The following is a 15,948-nucleotide window of genomic DNA, read 5'->3' as shown; positions in this document are numbered from 1 at the left end:
CCTACTACTGAGCTACATCTCTCTCCTAGGTGTATATTTAAAATTGATCTGGGGCTGGATATCTATAGCATGCATGAATTTCTAGGATTGATCCCAGCAGTACAAAAAAAAAGCAAAACTCAGAAGAAAAGGAAAAAATTGATCTGCTGATTTGAAAAATATCTTTTAAAATTAGTCAAGTCTTTCACTAATGTAGGCATAGTGTAAAAGTCCAAGTGTTCCAAGTTTATAACATTTCATAGAGATTTTAAGATTCTTTTATATAAGTGAGTTTATTGATTGCTGTTTTTCTGCTACTTTCTTTGTTTTTTTTATTTGTATATTTTTTGTGATGTCTTCTCTTAGCAGCCCAGCTGGTCCGCAACCTTGTAAATGCCCAACAGGTGGCCGGTTCTGCCCAGCAACAGGGTGATCAGTCCATAAGGACTAGACAGTCCTCAGAATGTGTAAGTATTCGGCCTGCAAATGAATTAAGTCTTGACAAGTAGATAGCATTATCTCTGTGGGTGATGGAGGTTGCTCTCTCAGATTGGCAGGTATAATCTTTTTGAGATGACATGATACTTTGTAGAGGTGTCCTTGTTAGGCCCATAAGGTGGAATGAGGATTACTTTTGGAGTAATGTATATCTGGGTTTCTGTCAGTAGGCAAGCTACATATGTGAGTTTGCTTCTTCACTTGTAAAATAACATCTATCAGACACTGGATTAAAATAAAGTAATAACTTTAAGGCCTCACACCTTGCCTAGTGGGAAAGTATCAGTACCATTAATAACAATATACATAAACATTAAATGTATAGCTTTTCACTTTTCATTCATCTTTACTTGAGCTGCGGAGCCTACCTGTACAAACATGCACTTTCATTTGCTAATATAAATTTAGTTTTATTTTCCCAATTTAGACACTAATAATGACAAAATTTTTAGAAGGAACATAGAAGGAACATGTTTTTATGTAGTATGTTAAAAAAAGATAAATTTATACCAGTGTAATGTGTTGGTTTTATCAAAAGAGGGATTGAACGATATAAATTGATTGATTCAATAGAAATTATTCAGTTATTCTATTGCACTCTTTCTTTTAAATCCAAGATTATGATCTTAGTAACAGCTTGTAATTTGTTAAGACATTAATTGGGTTTTCCCTCTTTTCTCATTTGTTGGTATACATAGACATCCTATTTTTAACAATCTATATGTGTTAGGAGTTCAGTGCTATTAGGGCAATATGTACATGGCATTTTGTTTACATGATACTTTTGCATTTTCGTATCACTTGACATGTGAATACCTAGTGACATCTTTAAAAAGATCAAAGTGTCAAATTAATATTCAGACCCACAAGTTTTATAACTTTGCTGAATTACTTGTCTTTTAAAAATTTTTTAAAAATTTTAAACTTATTTTACTTTTATGTGGTGCTGAGGATTGAACCCAGCGCCCAGTATGTGCTAGGCAAATGCTCCACCACTAAGCCACAACCCCAGCCCCTGCTGAGTTAGTTACTCTCAACCCTTGTCCAAATCATCTATATCAATAGAGTGCTTAGCCCAAACTTGATAACTATGTTTCAGTGCTTTATACTTATTGAATTTAATCTTTCGAATGGCCATGTGATGTGGTACATATAGTTTGATCAAATTTTATCAATTGGGAAGTTGAATATAAGGGACATTATAATTGGGAAACTGAATATAACGGAGATTATAATTTAAATCCAAATCTTTATAGCTTCAAAGTTGTTACTGTTAAACATGCTAGACCTGATGTGATCCGTGTTTTAGAAAAACTCTGAAGAGTATTTGAAAAGGAGTAGTGGAATCTTGGAAAGAATTTACGAAGTTTCCCACCTCCATCCCAGATATTTAGTAAACATATTGTTGTGTCCTGTGTTCTATACATAAATTCTTTATTCCTGTTACAAAATATATCAAACATGTTAAAAAGGTATGAAAATAATAAACCTACTTATATGCATCACCACCAGGCTTTTTAACAGTTTCAAATATTGTTTGCTTTATTAAAAAATACCCACAATTGAAATCCCTGTGCATCAGCCCTCTTGAATCCTATTCCTATTATAAAACTTTCCTACCATTCTTGCCTTGCTACAGAAATGTATCTACAACTGGGCATGATGGCCTGTGTATGCCTGTAGTCCCAGCTCTTGGTAAGCTGAGGTGGGAGAATCACTTGAGATGAGGAGTTTGGGACCAGCCTAGGCAACATAGCAAGACTCCTTCTCCAAAAAAAAAAAAAGAATCTATTATCCAGAACTTGGTACTCACAGTCTCTACATATAGTTTTAAAACCATTATAAACATATGAGGCATCTTCTGTTATTTATAAGTGAAGAAGCTAAAATTTATGTTTCTTGCCTGAGGTCAATATACAATTGAAATCAAAACTTGAATTCTCAGGTTGTCTCCAACCTAAAGAGACAACCACACTTCTGTACTGCCCTCATTTTCTTTCTCTATCTCTTGCCCTCAAGCTTTACTTAAGCTTCTCCTAAGAGTCTGTCTAATGGACCTCACTATTCTGATGTCTAACAAAGCACCTCAATTTCAACATGTCTAGATTATAGTTTATATTTCTCTTTGTCTGCCCCCACCCATAGGTTTGTCCCTTTTCTTGTGTTTGTCATCTCATTGTCTTTATCACTGTCTGGTTTCCAAAGCTTTTCGTTCTCCCCCACCTCTACATCCAATTAGTCCTTTAAGTCCTATTTTTTCTGCCTTTGAAAAATAACTCATAGCCATTTGCTTCCTTCTATCCTCATGGATCCCTTAGCCTAGGCTGTCATCGTCTTAGAAATGCTGTATTATAGCAGCCTCCTAAGAAATCTCATCAGCTTTTTTTTTTAAAGATTCCCTGTTTCATTTTTATTAAACCAGATGTTTTTTCCTGAAATGCAGATTAGATTGATCATTCTTGACCTTTTTAAGACCCTTTAGTAGTTTCCCAATGTCTTCAGTATATAATGAAATTTAGAATCCTTCATTATTTTGCCTGTTTAGTTCTTCAGCCTCAGATAAGCTGTCCCCCTGCCCTGTACTCCAATAACATTAAACTTCTTTCAGATGCCTTTTTAAAAAAAATTTCATGCGTTTTCATGCCTGTAGACCTTTAATCATATTGTTCCCTTTACCTGAAACGTTCTTTCCTGCCCCTCACCTCTGCATTCTTTTATAAAACTGTTTTACCCTTGAATCTCAGCTTAAAGATCCCTTCCTTTGGGAAGCTTTAATTGATGTCCACATTTGTTGAACTTTTCTTTCCTCCTGCTTCCCCCAATATGGGTTTGGGTGTTCCTACTTTGGAATTTCATTATACACTATACATTCTTTATTATAGTAATCATTGTGCTTTATTGTGATTGCTTATGTAATCTTCATATGCTCCCTGTATTTTCCCCCATAAATTTTAAATTCCATGAGGGTATACATGTTAGTGTTTTATTTTTAATACTTATAATAATGCCCAGTACATAACTGACACTCACTGCTTGTTGATGGATTGAATGAGAGTAACTATGAGTTATTTATATGTAAATTTCAAGTTCACAGTGGGAAATACATGTTCTTTGTGATGGTAATAATATCTAGGGTCTTTGGATAATAGGAAGGTCCATGAGAGAGGGTTTGAGTACCTTGGGAAAAATCTTACATTCATGTAAAATGAGGTTTTATTATTTTTTGTTAATTATATACATTATATAGTTCTGTGTATAATGTTCTAATGAAATAACTCCATAATTTTATATTTTTATAATCTCTACATTTATTAAGATGTTTATAAATTAATTTTAAAATATGTCTTTCTTTTCTTTGCAGTCTGATTCACCATCTTATTCTCCTCAGCCCCAGCCATTCCCACAGAACTCTTCCCAGTCAGCTGCAATTACCCAATCTCCATCCCAGCCAGGATCCCAGCCTAAGCTTGGCCCACCTCAGCAGGGAGCTCAGCCCCCTCATCAGGTCCAAATGCCCATGTATAACTTTCCCCAGTCACCACCAGCTCAGTATTCTCCCATGCACAACATGGGATTGTTGCCAATGCACCCCCTCCAGATCCCTGCCCCATCCTGGCCCATCCATGGCCCAGTGATCCACTCTGCACCAGGCAGTGCCCCCAGCAATATGGGCCTGAATGATCCCAGCATCATCTTTGCACAGCCTGCTGCCAGACCTGTGGCAATCCCTAGCTCCTCTCATGATGGACACTGGCCTCGTACTGTGGCTCCAAATTCTCTGGTGAACAATGGTGCAGTGGGGAATTCCGGTAACTCTTCCTTTTCTTCTTTTGTGTTGTCTATAGAAAGATTTGGTGGTTGGTATCATTGGTTGAACTTGGGAAATATAATGTGAAGAAAGGAAGGCAAACACTGTTTATGGAGATGTAGTATAGGATTAAAGTACATAGAGTGAGCTCTGTATTCAGAATGCCTGGATTTGAATGCTGGCTCTGCCATTTATTATGATGTCTTTGGTAATCTCTGTGCTCATTACTTTCATCTGTAAAATAGGAATATTAATAGTATCTAAAATATAAGGATGTTACAAATATTAAATGAGGTAATACACATAAATGTTAGCTATTACTTTTTTTTCTTTTTTTGGTACTGGAGATTTAACCCCAGGGCCTTGTGCATGTGAGGCGAGCACTTTACCAGCTGAGCTGTATCCCCAGCCCTTAGCTGTGACTTTTTAAAACTAATTTTCACTGCCTCTTGCTTGGTGTAGGTGTTATTGGCATTCATTTTATAGCTGATGAAATTGAAAGGTAAAGATCTAAACTATTTTTCTTTCCTTCAAAATCTGTGATATGTTCCATAGACTCTACTGTGTCTCTGATTCTTGAAAGAGCAAAATATTCTAGTAGTAATTAGTAGCATTAAAAAATAATTTTTTCTGTTATTTCAGCAATATAAATTATATAGAACATTTGAAAAATAAGAAAATCATATATAATCTCAATTCCTAGATATAACTACTACTATTTTGATAAATTATGAAAATATTATTTATTCTTGCCTATTTAAAAATAGCTGATATTTGCTAGTTTTTTTTGTAAATATTTTTAGTTATAGATGGACACAATAACATTTTTTTAATAAATATTTTTAGAGAGAGAGGGAGAGAGAGAGAGAATTTTTTGATATTTATTTTTTAGTATTTGGCGGACACAACATCTTTGTTTGTATGTGGTGCTGAGGATCGAACCCGGGCCGCTCGCATGCCAGGGAAGCGCGCTACCGCTTGAGCCACATCCCCAGCCCTAACATTTTTTTTATATATTTATTTTCATGTGGTGCTGAGGAACAAACCCAGTGCCTCACACATGCTAGGTAAATGCTTTACCACTGAGCCACAACCTCAGCTCTGCTAGTTGTATATCTAGCTTTTTTTGTAGTAATTATCTTTATTTTGGAAACAAATATGGCAAATTTGAAACTTAAAAAAGGGGGAATATAAATTTTAATGAACCCCTTCATTACTGAACTTAAAATTTATCAGTAATTTTGCTATTTTTTAAATCTGACCCTTTACCACCATTTAAAAAATTTACTGGTTTGAGTTTTTAATCAGATTCCAGACATTGGATCAAATTTACTTTTACACTTTAAATCATGACCATTATTGGGGCTGAGGTTATAGCTCAGTGGTAGAGTGCTTGCCTAGCACACGTGAGGCCCTGGGTTTAATCCTCAGCACCACATAAAACTGAAATAAAGATATTGTGTCCACCTGTAACTAAAATATTTTTTAAAAAGATGTCAGTTAAAAAAAGAAGACCATTATTGTATCCAATATTATCTTATGTCCATTCCTGTAAAGTGGTAGTTAAGATTTAGTGGTTCTATTAGATCCAAATTCTTTTTTCTTTTCTTGCAGTAATGGGGATTGAACCCAGGGTTTCACATGTACTAAGCAAGCATTCTACCACTGAAGTACACCCCTAGCCTCCCCACTGCCCTTCTTTAAAATTCTGAGACTGGGTCTTGCTAAGTTGCCCAGGCTGAGTTTGAACTTGGTGATCCTCTTGCATCAGCCTCCTGAGTCACTGAGATTATAAATATGCACGATCATGCCCAGCTAGATCAGGGTTCTTTTTGTTGACAAGAATACTTTTTGATTGTCCATATATTTTCTGATCCCTTACTTTAGAAGAAACTTAACTGTCTGATTGTTCCTATTTTATTCCTATTTTAGTGACTTAAGATTGATCTGAGTTAGGTGATGTCAGCTTGTTTTATCCATTGTAAAGCTCTTTTCTCTCTCCCGCCTCCCCCCCCCCCCCCGCCTTTCTCTCTCTTTGTGGTACTGTGTATTGAACTCAGAGATACTGTACCACTGAGCTATATCCCCAGCCCTTTTTATTTTGAGACAGGGTCTTGCCAAGTTGCCCACACTGGCCTTGAACCTGACAGTCTTCCTGTCTTACCCTCCCAAGTTGCTGGGATTATAGGCATATGCCACTGCACCTGGCTTCCTCATTAATTTTTACTTAATGGTCTTGCCATTTATAATTGTTACCACTATCCATTAATTCACTGGGAGTTATAAAATGATGATTTTTGTATTTACTCTTGGTGATTCTTCTATAAAGAATAATTTTTCCTTATTAACTATGTGATCACCTTAAAACGGAATTCACATGAGAAATGCAGACAAAAACTTGATTTTTTTCCCTTTATCATTTTTCAAAGGAACTTTATGAATAATATTTATCCAAATTATGCTATTTCTTAAAAAACTGATGTAGAAGGTATCTTAGCTTGTTTGGAACAAAGCAAATTATATATTTCGTGGAGCAGAAATGCCAAAATGTGGGGACTTAATTAGATTTCTTCTTTTTTTTTAATTGGGGGTACTGGGGATTGAACTAAGGGGCATTAACCACTGAGCCACATCCCCAGCCCTATTTTGTATTTTATTTAGAGATGGGGTCTCACTGAGTTGCTTAGCGCCTTGCTGTTGCTGAGACTGGCTTGAACTCGTGATTCCCCTGCCTCAGTCTCCTGAGCTTCTGGGATTATAGGAGTGTGCCACCGAGCCCAGCTTAATTAGATTTTTAAGATCAAAGGATATATGGCATACATGGTCCTTCTAATATGGCTTTTGCTTATGTTATATGTTTATCGTGTGTATGCTATGACATGTACCAGGATAGTTACTGAGTTGTGTGTCCATGAAGACATGCCCAGTGTTTTGCTCTTTGATATAAAGTTAGTTCAGTTTTTATAATTTCAGGTTCTTCCCCCCACCTGCCAATAGTTGAACTCTGTTTCAGTTATAATTAATTAATAGAACTAATTAACAAAACATCTAACAAATTTATCAGCCATACTGTCTCACCCCTGGCTGTTGTTTGAAGTGATTCCCTCTGCCTGGAATGTCCTCTGCTTCCGTCTTGCCCCAAACCTGGGTAACTCAACCTCCATTTTTAAATTTACAGCATTTTCTTTAAGAAGGCTTTAACTCTAGCCAGGCATGGTGATACATACCTGTATTCCCAGCAACTTGGGAGACTGAAGCAGGATTGTAAGCTCAAAGCCAGCCGCGAAAACTTAGTGAAACCCTGTCTCAAAATTTAAAAAGCCAGACATCGTGGCATATGCTTGTAATCCCAGCAGCTCAGGAGGCTAAGGCAGGAGGATCACAAGTTCAAAGCCAGCAACTTAGTGAGGCTCTAAACAACTTAGCAAGACCCTGTCTGAGGGTGTGGCTCAGTGGTTAAGCACCTTAGTTGAAGAAAAAAGAAAAAAAAAAAAAAACACCCAAACCCAGACAAATAAATAAATAAATAAATAGTAACCCGGACTATGTTTTGGGTCAGTGTAGAGTGCTTGCCTAACATGAGCGAGGCACTGAATTTGATCCCCAGTACCACACACACACACACACACAAAAAAAAAAAAAAAAAAAAAACCACCCACTAAATAACAAAACGAAAAGTAACCCAATGGTAGAGCACCCCTGAGTTCAGTCTCCTGTACCACACACCAAAAAGTGGGGGGGGGCGGGCTTTAACTCTTGGTGATCTTGTCCTCCAATTGTATCAGGTACCCTTTCTCTCCCTTGTTTCCTTAATATCCATATCATAACATTTGTCTTATTGTGTTAAAAATTGCCTGTTTACTTGTCTACATAACCCATTACAGTGAACTTCTAGAGGCTAAGATTTGTTTCTTGTTTGTCATTCTATCTCTGGTAGCCAGTTTAGTACCTGACATATGGTAGACACATTGTTCATGTTATATATTATTATGATATAATAAACTTAATAAATATTATTTTTTGTATTGGTACACAACTCATAATTAATATTAAAGCTGAAATTACCACTGTTAAAATGTAAGGACTGGGTGAGAATATATTAAAATGATAATATGGTTTTATTAGTGTAGATTATGTGACTTTTCCCATTTTTGAAATAACTTTAGTGAGATTATCATATTTATGAAAACATTTGGCTGTGAAAATTGGACAAGGTGATATTGGAATATATCTTTTTATGCTAAAATACTATTCTTCAATATAACTTATTATATACCCAGTCACATTTATTATGTACACCCGAAACTTTCAGTTAACTCTTAGTTGTAATGTGGCTTTATGAACTTAACAGTGAACCAGCGACTTTGTCTTTCTGGTTATCTCCCAGGAAGAGTAAGCTTTAAGAATGCAACTATATGGGTGTATTTTTCTGTTCCATACTCTTCCACATTTCACACTTCCTAATTTTTGAGTTCCTGCTAGGAAGTTTAGTGAATAACGACGGTGTCTTTCATTTGTTACCTAGCACATTGACCCTGAATAAGAAAATCTATCAGAAATGACCCAGAAGATTAAGTGGGTAATGCACTTTGAACAACAACAAAAAAGTACCTAAAGATGCAGCTTAAAGGGAAATAGAGCATTGGCTATGGTGGCTCACACCTGTAATGCTAGCAACTTGGGAGGCTGAGACAGGAAGATTGCCAAGTTTGAGGCCAGCCTGAGCAATTTAGTGAGACCCTGTCTCATAAATAAAATAAAAAAGTCAGGGGATGTAGCTAAGTGATAGAGTGCCTCTGAGTCCAACCCCCAGTACTGAGGGTAGGGGAAAAAATGGAGAGAGAGAGAAAAGAAAAGAAAAATAGATTTTGGTGGGTGGTTAGCCATAGAATGGCAATGACTCATACTTTTTTAGTTTTTACCTAAGTGCCACCACTGTATTTTTGTTACTTCATTTAGCCTTCATAACAATCTGAGGTTCAAAATGGGACCTTCATACTTTTCAGAACTGTGATTTGAATTTAGACTGGTTTGATCCCAAGTTCTAACCATTCTGATCCCAGGTTCTCAACCATTACACTATAGTGCTTCAAACTTCTAATAGGACTTTCTTCCAGGGTCACTATATAATTGATTCTGGGATAGTTGGCATTTTCTTAAAGATACAAAATGTAAGTTCCTTAGTGTGAAATATTAGGTTTTTTTTTTTTTTTTTTTTTTTTTTGAGATTTCTATCCTCATCTACCTGTCCAGCTTTTTCTCTTACAACTTCCTTCTATGACTATTTCCATAATGTTTGTTTTGTAGTTCTCAAATTTGCTGCTTTCCTGCTTTCAAGCTTTTTTTATATGCTATTCATTCTCTCTGAAACACCCTCCCCTGTTCCTTTTTGCCTGATTTGTTCTTTGTTCTTTTAAAACTATGCATTGTCAATCATTTTTAGAAAACTTCCTTTAACCTTTAAAGGCTGGGTTAATCTCCTCTTCAGAACACTTTTTGCAGGCTGGGGATGTAGCTCAGAGGTAGAGCATGCCTAGTATGCAAGAGGCCCTGGGTTCCATCCTCAACATTGGGATAAAAAGTTACATATAGAACACCTTTTGCCTATCTGGTATAGCAATTATTATATATCATTGAATATTTCTTCTTGTCTGTCTTATATTTGAGCAAATAATTATGATTGATTCTTTAAAAATCTTTTTGGTACCTGGATTTAGCTTAGTTCATAGCCAGTGGCAACTGAATCTTTGTGGAATGGAGGAATGCTTGAATGAATGAAATAATGTTTTAAAATATGTTTTTCTTTTCTTGTTGAAATGCAGAGCCTGGATTTCGTGGGCTAAATCCTCCAATTCCTTGGGAACATGCTCCACGTCCCCATTTCCCCCTCGTCCCAGCTTCGTGGCCTTACGGTTTGCATCAAAACTTCATGCATCAGGGAAATGCAAGATTTCAGCCCAACAAACCTTTCTATACTCAAGGTACCATTGCTTACAGATTAGAATAATAAGCTTGGGTGGTTTTTTTCCTGGAACAGGACTCAGTGAAAGCTAGGATTTGGGAGCGAAAATTTATGCATCCTATAAACATTTATGAGAAAGCATATCATGTTAGAGTCTGCAAGGTACTTGTTGCTCAAGCAGGAGTAAAACAAATCCCCATGCTTAATTCACATTTTATTAGAAGAGGCAAACATAAAAATAGAAAAGTAGTTTAGAATAATGAGTTAACATTGCCCTAGGAAAGAGTGGGATTTGTTGATCAAAGATTACATCACACAAGATTTTGACATTTGAAGTAAGTCTTGAAATTGATTTAATCTTTGACAATTTTTTTTAAAAGTTGATGTTTTTAATACCTCTATTTATTTATTTTTATGTGGTGCTGAGAATCAAATAGCCTTTCATTTACACAAATTTCAAAAATATATAGAAATATACACATACATTTTTTTTTCCCCTTTAACTCTTAAGATTAGAGGGAAAGAAGATTGTTCTTGGCTAAGAGGGTAATATGTCCAAAGTCACTGAGTTTTATCTGTCACAACGAAGAGAAAATAACAAAACCAGGGGATGGGGGCATATGGTAAATTTATGTAAAATGAAAGACTAGAGAGGGCAAACTAAGACCATATTATAAAAGAGGTTAGACATAGTTTAGTAGCTGTAGGAATCTATTCAAAGTTTTTCATATAGAGACATAACTTTGTTAAGTAAAAATAGAACCTGAATGACATTAGGAATTTATAATCTGCTGGTGGTGTAATAGTGCCCATGGTGGCTTTACTTGGGTAATGAATATTATAAATTGAAAATTCCAAGGAACTAGGAGCATTTCATGTAATCCACTTGCCTCAAAAATACCTGTTTTGACAGGGAGGCTTCTGGTGTAAACCTTAGCTTAATACATTTAAGCCTTCCTAAAGTATTCATATATTGCTGAGGCACTTCAGTATTATAGGATGGCAGAAGAATATTGACTGAGTTCTTATCTTGAGTAGATAAGTAGGGCTGAGGGAAGTTGTTATTACCAGTTATACAAGCTTTCCAGCAAAGAAGAGTCTGAAATTCTTCTGTGGTATGTTTCTCCTCATTGATTCTTCCCCTTCATTTCTTTTTATCTCATCTCCTTGCATATACCTATATTTCCCTCTTCCTTTTCTTTATTATTTCCTCTCCAAATATTTTGTCATGCTTCATCTGCTATTATATAAATAGGAAAAACGAGAATTACCTATAAGTTAATTCTAAGGGGTTGTCAGATGCATAGGCACAAGCCTTTCAGTTTCCTGTCTGTGTTGTATCCAACAGACAGATGTGCCACCCGTCGGTGTAGAGAGCGTTGTCCCCACCCACCGAGAGGAAACGTGTCGGAGTAATGCGAGTCCATTTTCTTTCAGCTGGTCTACCGATGCACAGCAACCAGCCAATCCTGCTGTCTCAAGGGTATCCGTACCTCAATGTCAGTTACATTCAGCAGAAAAAGTGACATTTAATGGAAAGCAAAACAAATCAGGTCCTGATTTAAAATTTTAACATGTTTAGATAGCTTATTTAAATTCTAAGACTGTTTTTAAACACTGTATTATTTGTATATAAATATGAACTATAGTTTTTACTAGTATCACTAAATTGAGTGATACAAATTTCATCTATTTTATTACCCTATTTTTAAGGGAATTTTATGTTTTGTTTAACCTTGATGAATTGTATAAAGAGAGAATTTAAAAATTACATTCTTTATTTTCTATTAGCTGTATTCATACTTTGGTTGCTCCAGACTTTATATATATATTGTTCTTAAGAATTAGGAAAGGATTTCATGTGTTTTAAATTTGTCACTTCTATTCTTTACAGAACCTTGTAGTGCCAAAAACTTTTTAAAAGGTAAAAAAATAAAATAAAACTACAACATGAAGATTCACAATCTTTTTCTTTTACATACTTGTATATTGAATATATTCAGAAAGTTGCTTTTGTCTGTATTTGCAGTTCTATTTTAAGTTAATAAATTTTTTTTATAAGAGTCAAATTTGGTTAATTCATCTGGGTTAGATGATGGAACTATAACAGGAATTCAAAGGTCTGTTTTACTTTTAGTGAGTATTCTAAATCAGGCATACACATCTTAGGATCTTTTCATGAAAAATCCCTTATTCTTTTGGATTTTTCATAACCCTATGAAGATGATGGCTGCAGGTACCTTCTCTATTTCATCACTGAAAATGTGACTTTAAAGTATCAAGATTTCCTTGAAAATTAATGTTCAAATATTTCATCTTCCTCCAGTCTTGGAGAACAGGTGATGAAGTGTACATGGGTATTCATTTTAATGTTCTCCGTACTTTTGTATATATCTGAAATTTTCGTTGAAAAAAACAACAAAATCTGTAACACAGAATGCCCCCAGCTTAGCTTTCCTTCCTGAAGGCAGTATACTATAAGGCAAAAGTTATTAATCGATAACCTGATAATTAATAACCTTGGTTTTACTTACAGAATTATAGTACTAATTTTCAGTATCTTGCTTTTCCTCTTTCAGTAACTGCCAGTGTACAATAACTGGCAAAATGTCCAAGTTGAAAAAGAGACAATTCTAGTTTATTATTTATCCAACAGTAACTCAGTTTTATAAGTTTGCAAAGTTGAATTCAAATTCATAGAAGAGCAACTGAACTAAGTTATCCAGAGAGAACACACACACAACTATTGACTTCATATTGTTGTGAAATATTTTATATTGTTTGACATGAAGGTTAAATTTTCCCTTGCTATTATGATTATTCAAAAATACATAAATAATACAATGTATAATTTATTTGTCCGGTCTTCTTCAGATACATTTTTTGCTGTTTCTAGCTTTTCTAGTATATATAAAATGTATGTAAACAATGATAGGATAAAGTTATTTACATGTACATTTATTGTTAGGTTGAATTCCTAAAAATGGGATTATTGAGTAAAAGGATGAAAGTTCTAAGGATTCTGCTACATATTGTCCAACTGCCCTCCTGAAAGAGTGGTTACCAATTTGCAGTAGCAACCAACAAAGTATAAATGTATTAGTTATGCTTATAAAAAAACCTTTAAATTGCTAAGTTATTTTTTCCTTGTAAAAAAAAATTAATGTGTTTATCGAGGAAAAAAATAGCATTATATAAAAGTACAAAGTATACAAACCACTCAAAAGTCCATCAAACAGAAATAAGTATTAGTACCTTGTAAGCTTCATTCATTCTAGCCATCTCAGAGATATGTACAATTTTACAAAAGTAGGCTCATATATCATATTTAACAAACATAGCAAATTAATTTCACCTGAATTCAATAGAATGAAAACAAATATGAAACTGAAGAAATGCTCAACTAAACCCCTCCTCCCCATAAGAGTTTAATTCTAAAAGATTCCTCTTAAAATTAAGGACAATTATGGAAAACAGTGAAAAGGCTGGTGTTTTTCTTTTTGGGAGTTGAGGGTACCAGGGATTGAACTCAGGGGCACTCAACCACTGAGCCACATCCCAGCCCTATTTTGCATTTTATTTAGAGACAGGGTCTCACTGAATTGCTTAGTGCCTTGCTATTGTTGAGGCTGGTTTTGAACTTGAGATCCTCCTACCTCAGCTACTGGGATTACAGGTGTGCACCACTGTGCCCAGTCCTATATGATAGATGAAACCAACAAATTTGAGTTTCTTTACTTATGTTTATTATTTCCACATAGGACCATGTTCATATTAATTTGAACATTTCTTTTGTTTAAAAGTTTCTAAAATGTTTATTACTACTCCTTTTATAGCCTTCTCTTCTTACTTGGTTAAATTTTATTACCAGGCATTTTTTTTTCTCCCAAAGTTCACCACTGTATACTTTTATTACATACTTGAGAATATTTATTCCCTTTATAAATTTTTTTGGGGGTGGGTACTGGGGATTGAACCTAAGGGTGCTTTACCACTGAGCTATATCTCTAGTCCTCTTTTACTTTAAAAAAAAAAAAAAAGTAAAAAAATTTGTTTTCAGAAACAGGTCTAAGTTGCTGAGGTTTGCCTCAAATTTGTAATCCTACCTTAGCCTGGGATTACAGGCGTATGCCACAACACCCAGCATATTGACTTTATAGTTTAAGGAAATTTTGGCAAAATATGAGATTCTTGACACAAATTTTTTCTAACTTTGGAGCCCTCTGCTTTACTGCATTCCATAAGTTTGTTACATGAGCTCAGACCATCTTGCTTCATCCCTGTTATTTGAGTTCTCAGCTTAGATCCTAACATAATTTCTAGTCTTTTTAATTCATCAGGATATTTGAGAATGCTGGGGTTCCTTTTGTATATTTTTGGTATTATTTTGATAGCTTTCTTTTCCAGTTTTTATTTCCTTTGTTTGTTTTCTCTATGCCTTGTTTTATTTTTTAGAGACAGCTCTTGCTGTTGCCCAGGCTGGCTTCAAGTGATTCTCTTGCTTCAGCCTACAGAGTAGTTCGGATCAAAGGCATGCACCAATGCATCTAACTGTATTTTATGGTGTGTAATGAGACTTTCATTTCTATTTATAAAATTTTAACTTTTTAAAGCCCCACCCATCTTATTTTCCATTTGTTTTAATCTTTTTTTTTTTTTTTTTGAGCCCATATACTTTTTTTTGTACTAGGGAATTGAACCCAGATATACTCTTAACACTGAGCCACAATCCCCCCACCCACCCAGTCTTCTTTATTTTTTAGAGACAGTGTTTCTCCAAGTTGCTCAGTCTGGCCTCAAACTTGGGATCCTCTTGCCTCAGCCTCCAGAGTTACTATGATTTCAGTGTATACATTGTGTGTGGAAATTTTACTTTTAACCTTCTTGAGGGAGTGACAGTCATCTGTGATCATTCTTTCTTGATCAATGCATATTTACTGAATAACAGGAAAGATTAGTGGAATGGGCTTGAAGTTGGGTTGTTAAATTGGAACCTTCTCACCAGTCATTATTTCCTTTGTCCCTGGGAACACATCTCGCTTCATTTCTTAGCATTAAGAAGTCCTTGTGCCCAGTAGTATTTAAGACACTATTTCAATTTGTAGAAAGTGATGCTGAACATGCATTTTGCATAAGGAGTAAGAATTCTTTCCTAAAATTTGTTTCAGTACAAAGTATACATATGTACAAAAGGTAAGTTGTGAAATACATTTAATATAGATTGTAGCAAAAAAATTTTAACACTGCAATTCTGATTTATTAAAATGATCTTGAAAGATATGTTCAACATATCCAGCTCACATCTCTTTTTTTCTTATTAAAGAATAGGGATGCCTTGCTCTGTGCTATAAAGTTGTCATGCTGCCCCAATTTTGGTCCAAAGTCATCATATATTTAAATAACTATGTGTTTAACATTTACATTTGGGGAGGTTTTTGTTTCTTTTATTAAAAATTTGTGTGAGGGTTTTACTTTAGTATAAAAACACGAGTGTCCCCAGTAAAATATGTGGGTGTGTATATTAAAAAATTATATTGGGACAGGGTCTAAGTTGACCAGGGATGATATTCCTGGCCTCAACCTTCATGGCTAGTATTAAGATTTTATTTAATAATATACTCATAATGACTTGGTTGGTCCATAGGCCTTTCCTTTTCACCTATGTCACCTTAGTACAGAAATAACTGCTAGGAGTCTGTAA

At 35.0% G+C, this 15,948-nt stretch overlaps 1 protein-coding gene across 9 annotated transcripts in view; it reads left to right on the top strand.

Annotated features, from left to right (window-relative positions):
* Tut4 (terminal uridylyl transferase 4) overlaps positions 1 to 12,316 on the top strand; it is a 127,978-nt gene extending 115,662 nt beyond the window's left edge. For 6 of the 9 annotated variants that reach the window (XM_046451161.2, XM_046451157.2, XM_046451156.2 and 3 more), the window contains 4 exons: positions 346 to 446; positions 3,839 to 4,286; positions 10,108 to 10,266; positions 11,685 to 12,316. In XM_046451161.2, coding sequence (XP_046307117.1) covers positions 346 to 446; positions 3,839 to 4,286; positions 10,108 to 10,266; positions 11,685 to 11,773 — 797 coding nt within the window. In that variant the 3' untranslated portion in view covers positions 11,774 to 12,316. Of the gene's footprint in view, positions 1 to 345; positions 447 to 3,838; positions 4,287 to 10,107; positions 10,267 to 11,595 lie in introns of all 9 variants that reach the window. The other 3 variants (XM_046451160.2, XM_046451159.2, XM_046451158.2) reach the window with 1 other exon arrangement.
* The last annotated feature ends 3,632 nt before the right edge of the window (positions 12,317 to 15,948 follow it).

Source organism: Marmota monax, unplaced genomic scaffold (genome assembly GCF_021218885.2).
Source record: "Marmota monax isolate L192 unplaced genomic scaffold, Marmota_monax_Labrador192_F-V1.1 WCK01_AAM20220418_F8-fsc00023, whole genome shotgun sequence".
Classification (NCBI taxonomy): domain Eukaryota; kingdom Metazoa; phylum Chordata; class Mammalia; order Rodentia; family Sciuridae; genus Marmota; species Marmota monax.
This window is presented reverse-complemented; position numbering and strand designations above follow the sequence as displayed.